Source organism: Muscardinus avellanarius (genome assembly GCF_963383645.1).
Source record: "Muscardinus avellanarius genome assembly, chromosome: 6".
NCBI classification, from domain to species: Eukaryota; Metazoa; Chordata; class Mammalia; order Rodentia; family Gliridae; genus Muscardinus; species Muscardinus avellanarius.
In genome coordinates, this window is record NC_137791.1 from 22,345,660 (window position 1) to 22,370,935 (window position 25,276).

At 36.6% G+C, this 25,276-nt stretch overlaps 1 protein-coding gene across 3 annotated transcripts in view; it reads right to left on the bottom strand.

The window, feature by feature from the left end:
* Positions 1-25,276, bottom strand: part of LRBA (LPS responsive beige-like anchor protein) — a gene marked incomplete at both ends in the record, with an annotated part of 652,640 nt that overhangs the window by 279,966 nt on the left and 347,398 nt on the right. For 2 of the 3 annotated variants that reach the window (XM_080697476.1, XM_080697475.1), the window contains 2 exons: positions 623-763; positions 9,261-9,391. In XM_080697476.1, the coding sequence (XP_080553602.1) occupies positions 623-763; positions 9,261-9,391 (272 nt within the window). Of the gene's footprint in view, positions 1-622; positions 770-9,260; positions 9,392-25,276 lie in introns of all 3 variants that reach the window. The other variant, XM_080697477.1, reaches the window with a different exon arrangement.

Here is a 25,276-nt window from a genome sequence, read left to right on the forward strand (position 1 = left end):
CTCGAGGAAGAAGGCCATAAACATTAAGGGGCAAAAACCATTTAATGAATGACTAAAATTTTAGGCTAAACAAGAGAATTTTTTCCCATAAGGGAAGTAAAACTGAGAATCTATAGAGTACAAATCAAGATTTTTACATCAAGCAAAATATGTGAATCCCACGAAAAACCATGGTATTCTTGGAATTAATTTCTTGAGTGAATTAAATGTATATACAATATGTTCACTAAGACTTTTATATCAAAGCAAAAAGCTCATCTGCCTATAAGCTTTATTTATAAAACAAGTGGCAGAGTTTCACTTCCAGCTCTCGTTTGTAGAGATTTGGTAAACTCACGTGGGATGGGTAAAGTAATTGTGCTGCAGCTGCTTTTAAACTTTTTTCTTCTTCGGTAAGAATTATACATAAAAGAAAAAGATGAGAAGTGGACTAAATAGGAAAACAGAGAGGAAATTGTAGATGAGGTGGGGCGGTGGTTTGCTGGGAAGAACAAAAACAATCTCTAATTAACGTGATTGTGGGTGTAAGCTTGGTAGTCTTGGTGGTCACAGCTGAAAAACTAAGTAATTAGATCTCATTGTCCCAGAGCCAGCTGAAATGTCTGCACAACCACTGAATTACCAGCAAGGTTCTCTAAATCTTTCTCATCCGCGGATGACAGAGTGTCGTCGTCGCCCTCCAGGAGGACCTCGTTGTCTGAGTTCTGATTTCCTAAGGCTTGACTCTTGATGGACTGTTTTCCTTTAGCAAGGATATCTTCATCTGCGGCTGAAATGAAAAGGAAACAAAGCTGTCCGTCAGCACTGAGAGCACTGGCTGGCAGGGAGCAGGAGCGGAGGTAAGGGCAGGTGGCCAGGAAGGATGGCTGTTCTTGAAGACACAGTCACCCCAAGTGGGGAAAGTGACCGGGATGGCACACAAGCTCATGCTGACATTCCCCAAGCTAGTGTAACGTTACCCTGAACAAGCACCCTAATCCCATTAAATCTGACCCCTGCACCGCTCGTCCAGCCTTCTGTTTACTCATAGGTCAGGAGCTGGTTCCAAAGCAGCACTTTTTAAAATTCCTTAGTAGGGAAAATCAGAACGTAGTTTTTGGAAATAATATTTATTTAACACCATAAAGTAAGAAGGACTGATTCATTTCTCTGAATATTATACTGCCAAATATTTTGAAATGGCTGGGGAGTAGCTGTAGAGGAGAATCCACAAATGAAAAGGGTCAAAGCTAAGAGCAAGAAGGACCAGGCCCAGACACTGAGGCCACCTCCAGCAGTAACAGCTGCCTGCTGCTGGGCCTGCCCCTTGGCCCTCCTCCTTCCTCCACACCGCCCTTGCTCTCATTCCCACACATGTACTCCCCGCCCTTTCTGCCCTTTACAAATACCCAACAGCCAGGCAGTGTGGGTGCAGAGTGAGGTTCCACTTGCCTTCTGCCTTCCTCCTCCTCCTCCTCCTCCTCCTCCTCCTCCTCCTCCTCCTCCTCCTCTTCCTCCTCCTCCTCCTTCTCCTCCTCCTCCTCCTCCTCCTCCTCCTCCTCACTTTTGAACTAAAGGGCTAAGGCACCCCGGGGCAAACATAACAGAAAGTGCTGGCTGAGAGGCATGGGGCAAGGCCTCTACAAGCCTGCCTGGAGCAGCCACCAGACTCAGGCACTGGGACCCAGAGGAAGGAGGGGAGGGTGCACAGAATGTAGGCTGGACAAAGCACCTCCAGTCACAATGGAACCAGAAATGGGGGCGTAAGTGTGACTGGAAGAACACACTGAAACTCTCAAACTCTGACATCAAACCCTCCCGTGGCCACACCACTGTTTTGAGCAGCTTTCTCTTTTAAGTGGAAAAGCCGATATGGTTTATGATTTGTAAAAACTCGAGTTTTCATCTTTTCCTAACATCATTATATTATTATTATTATCATCATTATTATTACTTTTAGTGGTGTTACAAGGGGGAAAGTTCAGGATCTTTACCACACTACAGGCCAGTAGGTTTCCAGATATGGAGGTCTCAGGGCTAAGGCACCTGACCCACCCACCTGGCTGCAGCTCTTTGTATGGGAATAGGCTGGCCAGCCCTTTCCTTCTGGGGCAGTTTCTCCTAGGCACAAGGCCCAAACCCCAAAAGGGATGGAGAAATTTGCTGTAATAGGACTAATATTTACCTCTATAAGGTATTCTAAGTATTAAATCAAACTGCACAAGGGATACCTGGTTAACATGGCAGATCAAAGCAGCTTTGCATTTACTAGCCTTGGCTATGTTTTAAAGTGGTTCTTTTCATATTTATTGTGAGCTCATCATGTGTACTATTTTCATAATACTATGGCACTGAGAAGAACGTGGCAACTTTATGTTAAATGAGGAAGTCATGGGAAGAAGCTTTCTGTATTTAAAAATAAAATCTTTTCTTATTTTCTTTCATGCCCACATATAGCATGTAAGCTGCACAGCTACAAAGGTCTCAAAGAATATTTGAAAAGTTAATGCTCAGAATTAAAATGTCTTTATTAAAAAAAAAAAAAAAAACTAGAGCCTAGCATGGTGGCGCATGCTTGTAATCCCCGCGCTTGGGAGGCAGAGACAGGAGGATCACGCAGGTTCGAAGCCAGCCGCGCGCGCTGGCTTAGGAGACCCTGTTTCCAAATAAAAATGTAAAAATAGGTCTGGGAGTGTAGCCCAGAGATAGAAGGGCTTCCAGGAAACCCCAGTACCACCAAAAAAAAAAAAAAACTAGAGAAGCATAGCAATGAACTACTAACTTTTAGGAAAACAGCAGTATGTTTTCATATCCCTGTTTATATTTCAAGCACTTAGATTTCCTTGCTCTAGAATAATAAACATTTCCTTTGCCCAAACAAAAATCTTTTCCAATTTACAATCAACTTTACTAAAAACAAATTGGCTACTGGGAGATGCAAAAGAAAGTGCCATCTTCTAGACTTTCTCTTATAGTATATCATAAAAAATTGCCGTTTGCCATTTGCAGATAGATTTTAGAAAAGGGTCAGTGTGCTACATTCTCTCCATTTTCTTTCTTTCTTTATTTGGTGGCACTGGGGTTCCTGGAAGCCCTTCTACCTACGGGCTACACTCCCAGACCTATTTTTATACTTTTTTTTGGAAACAGGGTCTCTTAAGCCAGCGCGGCTGGCTTCGAACCTGCGCAGTCCTCCAGTCTCTGCCTCCCAAGCGCGGGGATTACAAGCGTGCGCCACGACGCCCGGCTCCATTTTCTTTCAATTATATAATTTCAATTCCTTCTTCAAGGCAGAAATAATACCAATAGGCTAATAAAATACAGAGCATTTACCATGTGCCAGAGAGTATTCAAAACACTTTAATATTTAATTCATTTAATTCTCAAAAACCCTTCTGTTAATTGTTCATTTCAGATAAGAACAAAGGTTCAGAGGTGTTACCTAGGTTACCCAGGGTGACCGGACCCAGTACAGAGTCAGGATATAACAGGGCAGGGCTTGGCCTGAATCTGGCCTCCTAACCACAACAATACACTACCTCTTACATGTGAGTAAGAAAGGAAAATAAAACAGAAACCATGTGCAGATATATGCAAGTTACTAATCTGTCTAATCCTCGTTTTCCCAGAGTGCACTTTAAAAGGTTAAATCAGAATCATAATTGACAAGAAAAGTCATTTCCAAACCTAAATTTGCAAACACAGAAAAAACTAAACTCAATACCTTGCCCCTTACTTTTTCTATGATCATTGTCATATAGATCCTAAAGTATATCCCAAGCTTATTTGGAAAAGAAAGAAAGAAAGAAAGAAAACACTTTAATCTGCACAAATATTTACAAAAAGCGGGAGTCCTCGGTGGCAATGCACAGTGATTTAAAATAGCTCAGTAAATAAATCCTCCTTCACTTAAATGACCACTAAAGATATGTTATTACTTCCAACTGGGATTTAAAATGTAAGTATTTTCTCATCATGCTGACTCATATAAAACAAAGTAACTTTGGAATTAAATAGTTTTATGAAAAAATGTAAGAACTATAGGTGGAGTGTATGCATACAAACACCCACTTTAATTTATTTATTTACTTATTTTTACAAGCTCAGATTCTGGAATTGTTCAACCTCCCCTGAAAAACCTCTTGTCATAGAAAATATGCAGCTTACTGATATTTAGAATGGTTTTCCTGTAATTAACTCCCCCTTGAGGATTTTAAGTTAGCAGCAGTAAAATTACCAACAGTACTCTAATACACACCACATGCGCTGGTGTTCAATTCTCAGTGGTCTAATAGCTTTCTGCTAAAGAACTTTTTTTTTTTCAAAATTAGAACAAAACTTTGCCCACTATAAAGTAAAAGATAATTATCATGTTTATATGTTGAGGAAAAGTATTTTTTGACTTTCATTTGTCTAATACTCAACCATTATAAAACAAGCATCAATTATTTTGATATCATCTGTGAGTATATTCTATGCTAGTTTAAAATTTAAATGGGATGAAGTTAGAACGTACTTTTAAAGTTCAATTCAGACAATTTCTGCTAATGAAACTGTTACTGAACATGTTTACTTTTGTCATATTATTAACACACTGCCTTTATCTAATGTCACCTTTTATTTTGGTTTAATACTGATCTTAATAATTAAACTGCATTGTACAAACACTTGGGGAAATTTGGTGACTTTTGATCCATCCATACTAAGAGCAATGAGAGGTCCCAGAAGAGGCTGGTCCTCAAAGTGTAAGGTTTTTCTTTAGCACAAGCGCTAGTCAGGAGGTGATTTATCTACCCAACATAGGTGAGGTGAGTAAAATTAAAATAGGAAAAGAACAAAAGATCTCAGGAAATGGTTTCACCTGTGATATATAAATCCCCTTTCAAACAGCCACTGAGCCAGTAAACAGAAATCATCAATAGTCCAAGAAATAGTAAAACAGGTTTATCCATTCAGAATCAGCCACTTTGTTCTTAAAGACAAAGGTTAGTAATGGAATAACAGAGTAACTTCAAATGTACATAAAAGAAATGGCATCTACTCTGTGTGACGTGTGGCATATACCATAACTGCATTCTCAACAGACACTTAAAGAACATCTCATAGTCAAGCTGTTAACCTAACCAATTAAGTCTGCTCTACAGTTTATGCTATTTCTTTTGGGTTCCAATTAAAAAAAAAAAACTGCACAAAATACTGAAACTACAAAGTGATTTTTAAAAAGCCAAGCACATTTATTTTAATGATCATGGCCTCCTCAAAAATTTTAGATGCAGAACCTAATATATGTTGGTCCTACAAAGTTAGCAATATTATCTGGCATTATTGAAGTTCTGAGATAAGGGCCTAATTTAGGATCTTTACATGATCTGTCATTCCTAGAAAATTAACAGAGTTACCTCCGTCATCCCATTTGCTTAGGAGATACCTTTTAAAATATATTAAATCCTCCTATATCTCTATTAGAATTTATATTCTCTACAAGCTAAAAATATCTTGAATTCAATACAATTCTACTGCTAAACTATTTTAGTACTGGAATTAAAATAAATTTTCTACCATTGAAAACATTTTTATGTGACTTTAATTTAATACAAATTTTCATTGCAGTTAACAATGAATTTTAGAAGACAGTATTGCACATTGATAGGAAAATATGACTAGTCCTCAGTTAACCTGGGCTTTCTTCCTTTATCAACCAAGAATTACATTAGCTCTCTATTACTTCAGTTTTCTTATCTGTAAAGAAAAAAGTTGGACTAGACATTAGCCCTAGGTTCCTTCCAGATCTAAAATGCTCTGTTCATAAATAACTGCCAAGCTGGACTCTGTGCATTAGGAGTATGTTAGGAATCATGACAACAGATTTCATAATAAAATTTAAAACTATAAAATGGAAAGAAATGCCCTCAGGAATCAAATGCCTACCATTGTGAGCTGCTGTTAATTTCCATAAAAATATTTAATCATAAGAGAAAGAATAATTTTATTTAATAATATGACTCAGTTTCTGCAAAGTTAAAGGAATCTCCCATTACAACATGACTTTTACAAATAACCACTTTGGAGGGTCTCTGTTTGAAAAATTACCTAAATCTCTTTTCCCCAAGCAAGTTAATGTGAACTTGGGAAGGGCAATTAAATTGTCAGAATTAAAAAATTTGTTTTTAACTAGAAGGTAGCCAGAAGTAGAGTCATGGGGCCGGTATTGATCGTCCAAACAGAGAACATCACTCTTCAGGTATTTACTCTGCCACCTTTACACCAGAGGCTTGCCTTCAGATCAAATCAATCTGGAAAAAAGATGGCTCTTACTTCTAAAATACATAACTACTCTCCAATGGCGCTTCTATTCAGATGCCTTCCTTTGATAAGGATAATGTAGTTCAAGAAGTTCTGAGATTCTGCATTTGTGAAATGGCCTGTCTCCGTTAAATAAATTATAAAGGTAAGAAGCCACAGAACTATACTACACTGATATACCATCCACAGAAAGCTCTATTTTAAATATTTAAATTCAACATTGAGTGGCAGTATTAATGCTAAACTGTAATTTCAATTGTTTTGTTTTGCATACTTGATTCCTAATGTTGATTTTGATACCTTTCTCCACACTCCAAACAGCTCTTAAAGGTACAATTTCATCATTAACACAAAATTAAAACTGAGTATCGACTTTAAGTTACTTTAATAAAACACTAAGAAATTGAGTTCCTTGACTACACTATGTATTAGGATAAATTATGCTGACATCATCATATATGTACAGTCTATGTGCTGAGTTTCCAAATTGTCTACTATGTCATTATTTTAAAAAACATATACACAGAGTATAATTAATTAGAGCTTATATAATTTTTAAAAGAATTGTATATTAAATATGACCTCTATCCTTAATGGTTAGAGTACTGAGGCATCTCCTGCACATTTGGCCAATCTTTAAAAACACATATCTCATATTTAATTTATTGCTTTTAAATTTTTGAAGTGCTTTAAATAACAGTCTTAAGATCTGTGAATATCACTGAATAAAATAGAATCACATTAAGTGCTTAAATTTGTTTGTATAAATTTAAAATAATACAGATACGTAAAAGTCTTAACTTTTCCGCTATTATCTACAGCAATTAGAGTGAAATCTGCTTTCAACATCTTAAATGATATTTAGAGCATAACTAATATACATCTTTTTAGCCAGCTTGGTGGCACACGTTTGTAATCTCACTACTTGGGAGGCTGAGACAAAAGGACTGCAGGTTCAAGGACAGCCTCAGCAAATAGTGGGACTCCCATCAACTTAGTGAGACCCTGTTTCAAAACATAAAAATAAAATAGGGCTGGGAGTGTTCCTCAGAGGTAGAACGTCCCTGGGTTCGATCCCCAGTGTCTAAGAATTCAACATGCTGGCAACATTATTTTGTTGTTGCTCTCAGCGTGTTTTCTGGTTTTGGTTTTTTGGTTTTTCTTCTTCTTGGGACTGGGGAATTGAACCAAGGGTGGTGTATTTGCAAGGCATCCCAAACCCGACAATATTATGTCAAAAGGTAAAGTTTAACAATAAAATTAAGATTTATTCCTTAAAACTGTACTGCCTCAAAATTGCTAAATGTAAAACTTTTATGAGAGTGTATTTTAATAAATTTTGTACTAAATCTACCCCACAAATTTTAAATCAGCTATTGATATTTCTTTCAGGATAAAGAATTCACTTAGGTGTGACTTTAGAAAACAAGTCCTCCCTTTCAGATATAAAAGGAAAAAATTTAAAATACATTCTTACTGCTAGAGAACTCAGAACATACAACTCACTGTTAAATGTCAGTATAGAAGACAGAAAAACAATTACTAAATTTTAATTTTAAGTGCACATGGTAATAAGTTTGCTAAAAGAATAAAATTACAAATAGCTGATTATTTTCAATGTAAGTGCCTTTAACCGAAACCAAAATAAACCATTCTCCAAAAAATAGGAAAGAAAAAACATGAAATTCAAGTCTGCTGTACCACAAAAAGAGTCAATGAGCAAAAGTGGCCTAATTTATTCTACATCATATTTCCCCTTCTCCCTCCTGTAGGTGAAGATGTAGGGCCCTGAGACTATTACTCCTTTTAGATCACTTTGTTATTGACTATCCTCTCTATGATCATTTATTTTAAAGGACTGATGTCGCATTTGGTGTTATATCTGATGACATATTGTGGACATTTTCTTCCAGAAATGGCTCTTTAAGGCTCAGTGCAAGAGGTTAAACTGCCTCACTAAGGCCAAACCTAATACTACAGATTTCTAATACAAATTCTTAATATCCTTACATCTATTGAAACATCACACAGCATTACATTAATATGTTACAGTAATGTTTCAGTTAAGACTAACAAAAATTTGAAAATATTTAACATCCTTACTGAACGTAATTTAACATTTATTTTGTATACTACATATTAACATTTAATGATAAGCTGCTGATTGGTAAACTAATAGTTTAAAAGGGGGGGGGTTATTTTTCACCAGTTTATATTTTGTAAAATCAAAATAATTTCAACAGGGACAGGGGCATTTTACCCTTAATATATTTTAAATAGCTCTCAAGAATCATAAAATTTCTGTGCTCAAAACCAAAGGACCTTTTTAATTTTTTCCAATTTGCTTCTCAGACTTCTACCTAAACTAAATGATAGTTATATGCCGTATAACAAGAAGGGGAAAATGTTTTGTTAAGCTCTGATATCAAGATGATGCCGAATAGGAACATATGAAAATAATGTCTATTCTCTTTTTCCACCAGCAATCAATCACAACCACCTACAAATCAAGGGTCAGAAAGTATCTAGATGCTTGGACATTTATTACCATCTTTTCCACTTTATAATCTCATGCTAAAATACCACGGTTGGGGGAAAACCATGCATGCACGCCAGAACCTAGAAATCTATTTGGTTTATAAACGCTGTCTCTCTAATACTCATGGATTTAAGGAAGGTTCCCAGGATTAGTTTAATCAAAGCTAATGTACAGCCTAAAAGGACAAATATTTTAGCCTTACACTTTGAAACAAAAGGCCTATGTTAACTTTTGAGTCTTGTGCGTATAAGAAATAAATACACTTGACATGATAATTTCATAGGACCGATACTGACTATAACAAAATTAACATCTCTTTCTGGGGTGTGTAACTATGAAATGTGATGCTGGACTGCTTTATAGTGCCTGGTAGTAATGGAGTTGTGCTCTTCATTAGCAAGCACTGCGCCTGCTGCTATTGGCACGGAGCGCTTTATACACTGACCATGTTCCACGGCTGTTTTTAGTGTCGCTTCAGGATGTGTCGATCCTAGAGGGTTACGCACAAATCGTCGCCGGCGCCGCAAGTCATCTTCCCAGTAGTCAAGGCGCCAGAACTCACGAGGACGACTATAATGAAACAGAGAAGCCACATATGTTAGCAATTATCAAACAGCGTGGTAGCACTGAATTTCTGCATAAAGCTCTCCTTGTTTGCTCTGCCTTTTTTTCTCTCTCCTTTTAATTCTCCCTCCATCGCACACTCCACTCTCTGCAATCTTTAACTTAGGTATGTCCTTGAAAATAACAACATCACCTCCCGTCTAAGGAACTCCTTTTCCTTTTTCTTGGAAGGTGAAATGAGCACTAAATACATCATTTTGAAATGAATTGCTGACAGTGTGATCAGTTTCCCCACACTCTCGTGGCATGTGCTCTGATTTCAGCCTCATTTCAGCCTCAGCAGGGCACCTTTCTCTGTGGCTGCATTTGTAAAGCAGAATAGGGAAAAGGCTATTATAAATATGGTATAGCATTACCTATATTAATCAAAGTCTGTCCCCCTTCATTTTTCTTCCTAATTTGTGCCTTTTTGCACAAGGTCAGTAAATCATACCATGAATTCTTGGTCCAGAAAGTGTTAACTTTAATGAATATCTCAGTTACATGGTTATGTATGTGATAATAAAATATTACTCTGTTTAGATGTGCAGGAATTTAATTAAAATAATCTCTTAAAATATTCATTACATTTAGCCCCTGAGGCTTAGAACAACACAAGAAAATGCATTTCTTTTCCATTTACTGTTTTTAAATAAACCATTCCTGTAGAGTGAAATAGCAATCTATTTTCAAGCAAATCAGATTGGATTTCTGTTTTATGTAGCCTGTTTTTATATTTAATTAAAAACTACATGCTATATGATGTGCAATAATTGGTATATCAAAAGCATACTTTTGGAAGTGCATTTTTAAAAAATTTAAGTTCTATGGTATTTTTCCTAATTACATAGACCTTTTATATGGCAACATATAAATGTCAACTTTCTCTCCTTTTAACTAATCATAATCTAGCATATTAGAAAATATTTTATAAGAAAAATACTAAAATGAAGTTTCTGCAGCTACAGTAAGAAAAAACATCTCTGGAGAATATATTTATTCACTAAAGATATACAACATGAAAATAATTTTCATAAGTGAAGTAAAAAATTATCCATGATCAAAACTTCTGAAGGAATGAATAATACAAAATAAAATTTTACTTGTATTTCATGAGCTAATAAAATTGTACCTGTCAGCTTTGACAAATTAGTAGTCTTGAGCGACAGCAGTCCCAGAACACCTAAGTAAAAGTTACCCTTATTTTGCTATTTTTTTATTTTAAAAATTCAAATAAGTTAATAAATTAGCATTTTACCAATTAAAATGATCTCAGGTTATAAAAACATAGACAAAAAACAGTACATTTATAGAAAATACTTTAAACAGTAGGAATCCAAAGGTTTTCTTTTCCTGAGAATACTAAAGAGACAATAAGAACATCAAACATTTTCTTTGTTGATTTTGATCAGGCATGAGGGTAAGAACATATTATGTAACCAAAATGAAATAGAAAAATGCATAAGAATTGCAGTCTTTAAAAAGAAAAATTAAAAAGCTTTTATTCTTTTTCATTAATTTTCTGTTTACTTTTTTTAAAAAACCGATACTATTGATTAAAACAAATAAAAATATTTACAAAATATGCACACGAGAAAAAGACAACAGTTGTTGAACTGTTACTGAAATAAAATTCTCCTTAGGTGAGAAGGGAGAGGGCAGTGCCCAGATGGCTCCGTGCACGGCTCTGATAGTCAAGGAGCTGGGATAGGCACTTCATCATTCTGCCTACCTACATTTATCTGTTAAAATTATTATCAAATATCAGCCAGGATGCAGTCGTGAATCACAGGCTGCTGCTCGTCTTCAGGGGAATGATACAATGAGGGTCTATTCATCAGTGCGGCAATCGGCACGAGTAATTAGTTCCCTAGACTGAGATCTCCTACAAAGCCCATTTCAGTCAGCACTGCAAACATATGACTATGGAAAGCTAATGAAAGCTGCTAAAATTTGTTAACCTTTTATGCCATCAATCCTCCTAATATTCTACGCTTCAGTGTTATGCAAAGGTGGTAAATTATTAATTTGTCATTCATCCATCCTTCTGCATTTTGAGTCAAATTAAATGGTGTCATTCTTCTTGATAACAATTAAAATTATAAGAGATGTTAAGCTGCAATGATAAAATTATTACTAAATTAGGCAACAATAGGATCGACCATAATGCCTGATAGTGAAGTCAAGTGCAATGGCTACTAAAGCTCTTGCACAATAATTTTTTATTATATAGCAGAAAAGTCAGAGAAATTATAAAATTATTCACAAATTGTGAGCTAACTCAAAGATCATCTCTATAATAACCAATATTAGAAAGAAATAGAACTAAACATTCATTTTTGTAATCTTTGACATTAATATGTCACAAAACAAAAATACCCATATGTAAAAAACTAAAAATTTAACCACATAGTAAAAAGTTTTTAAGGTGAGTCTCATTTTTGCCAACTATATATCTATGTGTATTCAGATATAAATATTCTACCAAAATTTCAAAAACTCCTCAGATGTAATCTAAATAAAGAACTTTAAACCTAAGCCTGACAGTATATACAATGTCCTTAAATGTTATCTCTTAAAAGATTATCTGTACGTGATCCTGTGATAACACTTAAAGATAATCGGGACACAAAGCTATTATTACTTATTTCAGATGCCTACCTGAAAAGAATTATAAAAATCACCTAAGGAGATCAACCACTTCAATGCCTTCTTTTATTGTTTATGAGTCTCCATATAAAATACTGTTCTAGGTGATACAGAATACAAAGCCCTCAATAAATTTATTCTAATCAAACCGCTAGCTATTGGTCTCATTTGAAAAACTAGCATTTGTCATCCATTTCCTGATTGAAAGTAGTACATGTCTTTTGATGAAAAAACCACACTCTAGCTTTTTTCAGATAAGAGTAATTACCAGTATATTGAAAGGCATTAACATAGTAACAGACCTGGGGCCGAAAAGTCCAACATTTTATCTCCTTTATTCCTTCCAACAACAAGCACTCTTAGTATAAAGCTTCACTACCATAAACAATAAAAAATATTGCCATTAAAACAGTATTATAAAGGGGAATGCATATTTTGATCATAAAATTACAAAATTTAATCATTCATTTAGAGATTTCACTGTCATTTATATAAAATACTGTTCCCTTTCCCTCATCCCCAAAGCCCCTTCCTTGGAAGAAGATACATAATTGGCAAATTTAACACACAGATCCAACTCTATTCACATAAGGGTATAAATTATTTCAATAGATCAGATGTTTTTATGGTTGTTATTATGGAATGACCAGCACAATTAGAAAGACTTCAGGTGTTCACAAACAGATGGCTGAACAAATACAAGCGCAGGTGAGAGAAATCACTTATTCTCAGAACTCGGCAGTACATACCTAGATGTCACATGTACTTCATAATATCACTTTCACAAAATCTCCTATCTCTATTTCCACTAAGATCCAGAAAAGTATTCAAGTGGAAGATATGAATGTGCCACTGAAAGACAATCTCCAAGTCCTCAATATCTTTGACAATAGAGAGACATACGTCTTTGAAAAGTTAAGGGTGGCACTGAAGGGTCTTAATTTTCCTTTATAATCTTCTAATTTTTAATGTTCCTATCCTTTGACCTAATATCTGAGTTTAGAGTTACAATAATAGACTTTCCTTAGTCTAACTCATCTAATTATCTTTCTCTCTTTAGAAAAACCTTCCTATTTGTGTAACTATATACACACACCTTTAATACCTCACCACAATCTAAATAAAGAAATATAAAACAATGCCAATTAATAAACAGAATAGATATTCTCTGTTCTATAAGAACAGAATTGGATAATTATTGAAATCTTAGGAATAACAAAAGATAGGCTATTTATTTCCTTTCCTAGGCTCAAAATGCTTAGTGATTTGATCATTAAAAACCAATAAAGAGCCCGGTGTGGTGGCGCACACTTGTAATCCCCGCGCTTGGGAGGCTGAGAAAGGAGAATCGCACAGGTTCAAAGCCAGCCTCTGCTACTTAGTGAGGCTCTCAGCAACTTAATGAGACCCTGTTTCCAAATAAAGTATAAAAGTAGGTCTGGGAGTAAAGCCCGGAGGTAGAAAAGCCCCTGGGTTCCACCCTCAGTACCACAAAACAATAAACAAACAAACAAACAAACAAATAAATAAAACAAAGCAATAAATAAGAATGAACCAAATGAAAATTAGTTGGAAGAGATAAAAGTAGTATTAAAATAAAGACTCAAGAATCAAGCCGGGCGTGGTGGCACACATATGTAATTCCAGCGCTTGGGAGGCTGAGACAGGAGGTTTGCACAGTTTCAAAGCCAACCTCAGCTACTTAGTGAGACTATGTTTCCAAATAAAATATAAAATAGATCTAAGAGTATAGCCCGGAGGTATACTGAGTACCACCAAAAAAAAAAAAAAAAAAAAAAAAAAAAAAAAATCAAGCCAGGCATGGTGGCACACAATTGTATTCCCAGTACTTGGGAGGCTAAGACAGGAAGATTGCAAATTCAGAACCAGCCTCAGCAACTCAGAGACACTCTGTTTCAAAATAAAAATAAAATAGGGCTGGAGATGTATCTCAGAGATTGAATGCCCCTGGTTTCAATTCACAGTACCACAATTAATTAATTAATGTGTACAGTATCACAGTATAAATCCCAGTACTTGGAAAACTGAGACAGGAGGACTAGAGGTTCAAGGCCAACCTCAGCAACTTAGTGAGAACCTGTTTCAAAATGAAAAGAAAAAAAATAAAAAAAAAGTGGGAGGGAGCCTGAGGGGATAGCTCAGAGGTAGAATGTTCCTGGGCTAAATCTCCAACAACAACAGCAACAAAAAACTAAGAGAGATTCATATTCTTTAGTAGTTTTATGGTACAACTATACATAATCTGATTATATTTTTCACATGTAAAACATAAGATTTTAAATTTTATTTTCTTCAGAAAAAGTATAGGCGAGCCAATTAATTAACATAGTGCACGTGAATGATCATTCTAACAGAATACTAAAGTATTTTCTAACAATAATTATTGACTATTTTCCCTGAGCTATTGCTAAGGACATAAGAATTATTAAGAGGCTACCCCTGATCTCCTGGAGAAGACAGGTGTGAAAATATAATTCAAGAAAATATGTGTGTAAAAGAATAGAACTCTATTACAAGTCTACTAACACGCACAACTCCAGAGGGCACTGTTCAAAGGAAAATTACATAAATGGTGTCAGGAGTTATGCAATACTAATTCAGCATAATTATATGGCATAGCCCAAGTGTTCTGAGAACACCCGATCTCTTCCCAAAGCTAACTGTAAACTCAGGGATAAGGAACAGAACAAAGCCCTCAGACACTATCAGCAGATACACTGACAGCGTTTGCCTGCAGTAGCAAAAACTGGTCAGTTCAGGAAGAGAATTGGTTGTAAAAAGCAGGCACCATTCAATAAACAGATTGAAAGTAATCAAGTACCTACAAGAAGCATTAACGTATATTTTAATGAAGTTATTAAGTTTGTACTACATTGTTTAGGTAGATTATTTTCTGGATACTGCTTTGTTAAAGTAGAATAGTTTCCAGAACAATGTTAATTACTGAAATCAGTGGTAGCTAAGCAAGTATTCCAATTACTCTGTAACCTCAATGAACTGGCCCCTACTATCAAATGAGCCAGTATATGTGTCTGCCATCCCATTGGTTTTAGGGTCACTTTAATGTAACCTGAATCTGTGTCAATAAAAGAATGCTAGTTTTAAAAAAGGAAAACTGTCACAATGCAATCATATTAGAAAAATTTCCCATTTTCCATCTTACCCACTTTCCTGTGACAATACCTGATAAATCTTGATGACCTTAACAGAAGTCAGTAATAAATTCTAGCTAGAGCAAGTTCTAAATCCTGGAAAATTTTAGCACATCATATTTTGTTCTTAAATTTCATATTACCAGTATTTTCTAAGTCCTCTATCTAGCATGCTTCTATTTCCTTATTTTTAGATTAAAAATTCATGGTAGGCATTAGCTACAACTTAAATAAATGGTAACCCCTTAAAAGCAGTAAACATTTTCAGCGCACTGTCAGCTGGAAGATAAAAGTGCTTAAGTTCTAGAAGGGCTTCACTTTCTGTATAAATCTTGATGAAATAATGTTCAGGTACTACAGGGTATCACGCAGTGTGAGAGAATGCTTTATCTCGCAAACTGAAATCTATGCTGCCTTCATGCAGATAGATAGCAAAAATATTAACTACAACTTCTGTTTATCAAGTAACAACCGTAAGTCAAGTAAAGGTGATCTACGTGCTGCACTGTCTTAATGAAAAGAACAAGGGAAAACAAAAGCTAAAGCAGAAAGCTTTCAATTGTGTAGATCTCAGTGGAGGAGACGTGTGTGTGTGTGTGTGTGTGTGTGTGTGTGTGTGTGTGTGTGTGTGTGTGTGTGTTACTGGAGACTGAACCCAGGGGCATTCTACTCTGAGCTGTACCTCCAGGCCTATTTTATTTTTATTTGGAAACAGGGTCTCACAAGACCTGCTGAGAGCCTAAGTTGCTGAGACTGGCTTTGAATCCGCAGTCCTCCTGTCCCAGCCTCCCAAGTACTGGGATTACAAGTGTGTGCCACCATGCCTGGCTAGAGGAGACGTTTCTGAAGCAGAATCCTTCCTTAATTGAGCTTCATATGGAAATTTTGTATGACCTTGAGAAAATAGAGATGTATATATAATATTTGATTATATAAAATTATATATCATATAGTTAAAAATTTCTGCATGGTATCATTCAAACTATATATCTATTTACCCCTTTAAGCCAGCTTGATGCCCACTTTCAATTAGTTATTAATTAAAACATTTTATAAAAAATTTTGCAACCGAGTCAATTATTTGATAAATGATTCCAAGCTTTCCTTGGCTACTGTCAGCCTACTGACCATTTCTTTATCCCCTTTGCCTTTTTAGCAGAGAGTAAGTTATGAGAGTATCAAAATCTAGTATTAATTACACTAACAATTAAAACTCTAATAAAAGACAACTAGAAAAATTAAAATGCAGTTATTGCAAAGAAAATGATTTTTTAAATTATGAAATATGAAACACACATTAAAACATAAACATATTTATTGCTTTAACCTATGCTGTTCCTGCCTTGCACTCGTATATGTATTATGACCAAGCTTCCACAAGCCTGCCATGATGGAATACTGTTAGTATCATTTTAAAGATGAAGAAATTAAGCCTTACCATTGGCATAAATAACAAGAGGCTATTCACGTGTGAGGCAATGAGCTTTTCACTACCTGGCGTTTCCTCCACTGCATCTTGTTGCCTACTATTATAGCTATGATCAAAGCACTAATTAATCCTGCCTGGGAGAATTGAAGATTTCATTAAGGTTTCTATAAGAATCTATTTTGTAAGTTCCATGAGGATAGGGGATTGTAACTAATTCACTGGCCAAGCACAGTAACGGTTATAAAGCAGGCACTTAGTAAATAATTAATTAAAGAATGAGTAGATGACTTTCTTTTTGAGTAGATGACTTTTTAAAAAATTATTTATTTATTTATTTATTGGTGGTACTGGGGTTCCTGGAAGCCCTTCTACCTCCAGGCTACACTCCCAGACCTATTTTATATTTTTGAAACAGGGTCTCTTAAGCCAGCGCGGCTGGCTTCGAACCTGCGCGATCCTCCTGTCTCTGCCTCCTAAGCGTGGGGATTACAAGCGTGCGACACCACACCTGGCCTTTTAAAACAAAAACTTAAATGGTAAACTCAATATTGCTGGACAAAATGAAAAAGGCATTCCAAATGGAACAATGGAGACACAAAAGGACACCTGTATCTAAGGAAGCTCAGGTAAGAAATATTATCACAAGGCAGGCTACAGGATGAAAAGGCTAAGGTATAAACAGAAGTTTAGATTTTCAGTTTTCAAAAAGCCTAGGAAAGTTAACTAAAATAGCTACCTTTGCATCTTACAACACAGAGAGCAGGAGGCTTTCACAACAGGGGATTAATATGATCAACCGTATGTGTTACACGGCAGCCAGAGAAATAAAAGAGGCCTAGATTAAGGCAATGAGGATGGAGCCCAAACATCTCCAGTGGAGAGACATCTCTGAAGCTGAATAGATAAAATACAGCTAAGACTTCATGAGACATTCAATATGGGAGGGGAAAGATTTATTAGAAAACCAAATTTATTCTTCTCAAATTATTCATACTGATGATAATTAATCCATATAACTGGCTTTTGAAGCAGAATAAATTTGTTTTCCAATAGATCAATTGATATCTGTTTAATCAGTCTACATAGCTTCCTTGTTTAATGCTGCTGAGAGTTTTGAACTTGTACTGGCCAAGAGATGGGAACAGGGAGGAACCAGTGGTAAAGTAAATACTCTCAGAACAGTACAATGTGCATGCAGTGAAAGACCGGAAGTTTTAGGGAAACAAGACCTTACTCTATTGAGAAGTAACTATGTTAAGTTCCTTGAAAGGGTATAGGAAGGAAAATTAACTGAGAGTCCACAATGTATCAGACACACTACTGAGCATTTTACATGTGATCTCATCTGATTCTCAAAGCAATCCTATAAATTAACCCTATAAATAACTCTTATTTTTACAGGTGAAGAATTGAGGCTCAAAAGTCAAGTGATTTAGCTTTTAATAAACAGAAGCGGACCTCCCATGTAAGATTTTCCATTACCACAATCATTTTTAGGCTACTTTGGCTAAGATGCTCATGTTGGGCTCGTGGACATATTCATTATGAAAGCTTATTGTACATGGAATAAGCTGAAACTTCTCTTTTATAAAGTGAAATATTTGAATGGGACCCCTAAAAATTCTTGATAAATTATAGGAAAAACTAGCATCAAAGATTGCAATAAGAAATAATTCTAAAGTTAACAATTTTCTAACATTAGCATCACTCAAAATTAAAACAGCAAGGACGTTGGGTGAGAAAGTTGCAAGGCTCTACTGCTCTCAACAGATAAGTGAAAGTAAGGTGAATGCCATGAGCTATGCCGTGCAGGCCAGCATTTTACCTGAGTAGCCTGGACGCTATTACTATTCATCGAATATTTCTAGTAAACTCATCACTTCCTCCAAATCTGGAAGAACTAGAGGCTTTATACACATATTCACAGAGCAATAGCACTTCCAACGATCACTGCTTTGACATTTAGAACGTTAATTTCTCTCAAACTCAGGCCGAATTCACGTTTGTTGTAAAGTAATAGGAAAGAAGGGAAAAGCAGTGTCACCTTCCATAATATGACATTTTTATCGTTAAATAAACAACTTATTTTTAATTTTTTGGTGCTAGGGACTGAATTCAGAGGCAGTCTACCTCGGAGCTACACCCTCCAGCTCTTTTTACTCTTTATTTTGAAACAGGGTCTCCCTAAGTTATCAAGGCTAGCCTCCAACCTTTGATCCTTCTGTCTCAGCCTCCCAAGTACTAAATTACACCATGCACAGCTTAAATAAGTAATTTAAAGGCTAACATGGAGCAACAACCTAGCAAAATCCAATACTTCCTGTCTTTAATCCAAAACTCTATGGAAAATAATGAAAAAAACCTGATTTTCATTGCATAAGAGAAAAAATATATATACTGTGCCTTGCAACCTAGATAAATTAAAGCATTAGCAAAAAGTATGTGTTTCTTATCCACAGGGGAAAGCAGGCTTATTATGTTTCACTTCCAGGTTTTAAGACAGTTGGAAGCCAGTGCTCTGAATAGTTGCTGTCATCTCCTAGAAACTTCCTGGTTCTTTCAATTTTGAAGCAATTATTCACATTCTGTGGTGATTTATTTTCCCTCTCTCTTTGCTGCATTCCATTTTTTTCTGGTTCTCAATTTCCAGTCCTGCTTTGGCTTATGCATTTGCAAATGTGTTCTGAGCACCCCTGCTATCTGGAAAGCTCTACTTGAGGTCTGGGATGCATGCTTCTCTGAGGACAGCACAGTCTCTAATCTCCAGGTCCTTAGAGTTAGTAAATGGGATAAAATAAGCAAACAGTTACATGGTACAACATCCAAGCCATAAGCAAGCTAAGAACTGTGAGTTACGGAAATTAAAGAAAGAAATGATCACATCTGTTTGGAAGGGAATGGAAAAGGCTTTATGGAAAAAGACTTGCGAAAGACCAAGAAATGGTCAAGTTTGAACTGATACACATAGAAGATGGCACTGAGGCTTTTAAGAAAGTATAAGTAAGCCCAGAGGCCAGGAAATGGGAAGCAGTCTTATTTAGCCAATCCAACAGGAAACAAGATAGGAAAGGTTCTGGCCACATCACAAAAGACCTGGGATTAAGACCTTTATATTTCACTAACTCACATATTCTCTTAATCAACAAACATTTATTGATCATTAATGAAGCACAAGGATCTGTGTCAGGTGCTGGGGTTTCCAGCTTTTGGTATTTAAAGTCATTATCTTCAAAGACTTCATGATCCAATTAGTGAAAAAGATCTGTGAAGTGAGATTTATTTGCAAAAGGTGCCCAGGGAACACAGTGGAAGGATATTATCCAAAATAAGAAAAGGGCTTCTTAGCCCACAGGTTGACTCCAACCACTGCAAGATGTTAACTAGAAGAGGAAAAAAAGGGAAAGTATTCTTTCTCAGGGAATGGCACTAGCAAAGCTAAATAAGTAAGAAACAATTGGGTATTGGCTGAAGTTAAGTGTCTAAAGCACTTTTGGAAAACGGAAAGCAAGAAATGGCCAAGCAAGAAAGGAGCCCAAGAGTAAAAGAAGCATCCAAGGAATCTGGCTCCTGCTTACAAACATATGTGTGGTTTTTTCAGGCCTGACCAAAACCTTTACCTGGCAGGCCTCCCTGGTAGGCAGCCCTCCCCAGGCCAGCTCTGACAGGGCAGCCCATGTCTGCAGTCCCAGGAGACAGAAGGGGCTCCCAGGCCCTGTGGCAAGTCATGCTCTTCGCAGATCTACCTTCAAGCCCTGAGGACTTCATTCCCAGGTAGGATGATTTGAAGCCTTGGGGCTAGGTCTTCAGGCACCTCTGCCAAAGTCTCCTTACTGGACAGGGATGGAAAAACCTTGAAGACATTTTTCTCTACTCAATTCAGTCTATTCCAAGACTGCTCATCACCCCATGCTCTCGCTCCCACCTTGAGGTCCATAACACTACCTGGTATGTACTTTCTGGCTCCCTTGACAATGAGCTGACACCCACACTTACTGATCCACACTGACCCTCAACAGGCATGCCATTCTAGAGGGAAAAATGTAAGGGGGAAGAGGAGGGAGGAGAGTGGGGAAGATGGTGGGAGGGGCCCGCATTTTAGTTTTAAACATGTATAATTTGAGGTGCCCATTATGGTTTGATCTGGAGTATCTCCCGATCCCGTATGAGAGCCTTGGTCTCCAATGCAGCAGTGGTCAGAGGTGTGCTTTGGGAAAATGACTGGATCGTGTGGGTTCTGGCCTTATCAGTGGAGTAACCCATTAACAGATCGGAATTGGATGACATTATTGGAAAATCGCTGGAAGTCATTGGAAAGCTTGAGCGAAATGAGTCCAGAGAGAGAATGAGGGATGAGAAACTCAGCAAGTAGCAGCAAATCTCCCAAAGTTGTTCAACGGTCGTACAGAAGCCATTGAACTATATTGGAGTTAGTACAGCATAAACATTTGAGGGCAAAGCATGAATGCAAAGAGAACGACCAAATGGCACGATATAAATACCACCCAACTTTACAATCTAAAGATATTCTTTGAGCTAGGTGTGGTGGCACACACTTGTAATCCCAGGATTCAGGATGCTGAGAGAGGAGGATCACAGGTTTGAGGCCAGCCTCAGCTACTTAGTGAGATCCTTTTTTCAAAATAAAGAATAAATAATAAATAGAGCTGAGGATATAGCTCAGGAGTAGAATGCCCCAGGGTTCAATTTCCAGTATTGCAAAAAAAAAAAAAAAAAAAGAATCTGAGAAGAAAAAAAGTCAGAATCACAAAGGCTGCACACTCCTGAGTGATAATTCATGTTTAGTTGATTAATCTGCAGCAGAAGAGAGTTTAGCATATCTTGTTATCAAGCTTGTCAGATTTACATTCCAAACACTGATGCTAAAGTAACAATGTTCAACTTTGAACAGAAATGGAAAATTTAACAGAAAATGGTTTCTAAAAAAAAATGCACTGACAGAAACTGAAATACCTCTCATAAGTAGAATTATTACCTATATTAATTTGAACAATTAAAATGTGAACTAAAACAACAAATTAATCAAATACACCTTAATGTTAAATCTTATTAAATTAGAATATTAATATAGACTGGTAAGAAATCAAATACACCTTAATGTTAAATCTTATTAAATTAGAATATTAATATAGACTGGTAAGAAAAGCTATACAAAATATAAAAGGGGAATCTAGACATTTAAAATAAACAACAAGCTGGGCATGGTGGCACATACTTGTAATCCCAGTACTTGAGAGAGTGAGACAGAAGAATCACAGGTTCATGGCTAGCCTCAGCTACTTAGTGAGGCCCTCTTTCAAATAAAGAATAAGACTGGGGTGTAGCATGGAAGTAGAATGCACCTGAGTGTTCAATCCCTAGTAACACACACACACACACACACACACACACACACACACACACTAAAAAATAAAATGAAATAAAATACAAACAGCACTACCAATTCAGACAACTTGATACCTGTGTTGGAGCTTCCACATTCTAAATGGGGTAGAGAGAAGACTACAGGCTACACACTCATTTATTCTAAAAGTTCTTTGCTACAGCCACAGTATATCATCAATGAACTGGATTAGAACACTAAAAAGAAAATGCACTATTGGAAGATTCTGAAAGTTCCTATTTTTGCCTTTATATCCAAATAGTCAGCTTTAGCAAATTACTTAAAAGTTTACTTTTTCATTCTTTGCTTCATTCATTTTATGTGTGCTGGACTAAGGAAGCATCACTGAAAAAGCGAACAAAACCAAGAGCCTCTTCTCAGATCGCTTACACCCTTGTCTATCTGAATGGCTATCTACTCAAAAAATACCCTGTCACAAAGTCATTGTAGTGAGTGAGGCTTATACAGGCCAACAGAAATACAAATGAATGAGGGAATGCTCCAAGGGGTCAGGAGATTCCCTAAAGGTTTTCACAAGGGAAGAGAAAAATAAAGTCATCAGAGTTGTCCTTATGTCAACTCCAATTCCTTAATAATATGTGTTGTTGTATTTTTTTGTTTGTTTGTTTGTTTGTTTGTTTGTTTGTTGTGGTACTGGGGTTCCTGGAAACCCTCTAGTTCCGGGCTACACTCTCAGACACCTATTTTTCATATTTTTATTTGGAAACAGGGTCTCTTACACCAGCAAGGCTGGCCTTGAACCTGCGCTATCCTCCTGTCTCTGCCTCCCAAGCGCTGGGATTACAAGGGCACGCCACCACGCCCAGCTTTGCTTCATTGTTTAAAGGTAAAAGCTATATACCCCTAAGTTTAGAATAACTTGTATAAAAGAAATTAGCTGTAGCCAATCTCTTCTAATAGCAATGAGTGCTGCTGGTTAAACAGCTTTATTATGTCCTATTCAACTTATTGGTTTTACCAAAAATGCCACAAGTAAGCATCCTGGGCTGCCCGGGATTTTCTTTGGTCATGGTAGTGTTAAAAAGGCTGTTTATTTTAATTTGTAAATTCACAGCAAATATATATATCGCAAAGCCAGCACTATAAATCCAAATAAAATATCTATTTAAAAGCCACTAAAAGCTGGGCGTGGTGGTGCACGCTTGTAATTCCCGTGCTTGGGAAGCGGAGACAGGAGGATCACGCAGGTTCGAATATAATAATAAATTAATATAATAATAATAAATTATGCACTCAACAGCCCACCAGGCTCCAGAGAGGAGCGGCGGACAGCTAGCCGAGGTGAGCCGCTGCGGATCAGCCAGGCGGAATTCAGCAGAATTTTCCGCACAGGGAGCGTCTAAAGCTCCCAGGGGCTGGGCTCAGCACACCCTGCAGGGACTCAGAGCTGAGCTCAAAACCAGAGAAGAAATACTCCAGCCTCACGGCTGAGGGCGTGGCAGCGGCGCCATATTGCCACCAGCGCAGCAGCAGTGAATTCACCGAGTCCACTACAGCTCCATCAGCACACTCCACAACAGAGAACGCCCAATCTGGAACCCCCCATGGGTTAAAGCATCCTCGATTGACTCCCTGGGTCTGAGTCTCTGCGATACAACCCAGTAAAGGAGTAGTGGTGACTGAGATACCACAGACTTGAGATCCAGAGCACCTTAAGTGAAGTCGTAGTGACCCAGGGAAGAACCCAGAGAAGGCACAAACTTCCGAAATCATGGGAAAGAGGAATAACAATGGAGCAATGAATGCCCACAACCCCACAACATCAGAACCCGATAAAACAGAAATTCAGAGATTTCTAGAAGATCAAATCAGGAAAATAACTGTAGAAATAATAGAGGTGTTTCGAAAAGAATTCAGAGAGAGCCAAAAAGAGATAAAGGATGCAATCAATGAAGTAAAGTCCTCAATTCAAAGTATAAACAACCAATTAGACCACATGGAGAATAGAATCTCGCTTCTTGAAGATGATCACTCCAAAAATGAACGCATAGTTGCTAATTTAGAAAAAAAAATTCGACAGCAGGAATCTGACATTGAAGAAATATGGGCCCATTTTAAGAGAGCTAACCTAAGAATAATTGGAATAGAAGAGGGGAAAGAAGGTGAAACCAAAGAAATCAACAATCTCTTCAAGGAAGTAATAGCAGAAAATTTTCCAAACATAGAGCAAGAGGTCGAAACACAGGTCCAGGAAACTTAGAGAACTCCCTTTAGACAGGATCGGAGAAGAGGATCCCCATGCCACATAATTGTCAAAATGACCAATGTGGAAGCCAAGCAGAGAATCTTAAAGGCAACAAAAACAAAGGGCCAAGTGACATTCAGAGGCAAACCAATTAGAATCACTCCAGACTTCCCAAACCAAGTCATGAGAGCCAGAAGGGCTTGGAGTAACATATTCCAAACTCTGAAAGAAAACAATTTCCAGTCAAAAATGTCCTACCCAGCAAAACTTTCTATCAAATTAGATGGGGAAATAAGAAGCTTCCTGACAAACAGAAACTGAAGGAATTTATGTCTTCAAAACCAGCGCTAGAGAAAATACTCAAAGAGATTAACTACAAAGAAGAATTAGGCAACACACACCAGAACCAAAGAAACAAGATTTTCCATCCAACAGACAACTAAGATTGGTTATCTTTGGAGATTCATTATTTATGTTAGTCTTTTACCTATTTCTAAATTGTATTGTTTGCTTTTATTGTTACTAATTCTTAGGATTTCTATTTGGAACATTAATATACCTTCAGATATAGCATTTGGAAATATTTTATCCAATTCTATTAGTAACTTTTAACTCTGTTTACATTGTCTTTGGATATACAATATTTTTTTATTTTTTAGGGAGTTTGTTTACCCTTTTGTTGCCTGTGCCATTGAAATCATTTCCAAGAAATCACTGCCAATTTCAACGTTGTGAGGTTTTATGACCCAGATATTCTTCTAAAAGTTTACAGTCTTAAGATTTATATTTAGGTCTTTTATCTATTTTGAGTTAATATTTGTATATGGTATTAGGTAAGGGTCCAATTTTATTCTTTTTCATGTAATTATTATTTTTCAACAATATTTAATGAAAAGATTATTATTTCCTCCACCAAATGTTCGTGGAAACCTTGTCAAAAATAACTTGACAATATATGAAAGAATTTATCTCTAGGCTTTTAACTCCAATGGTT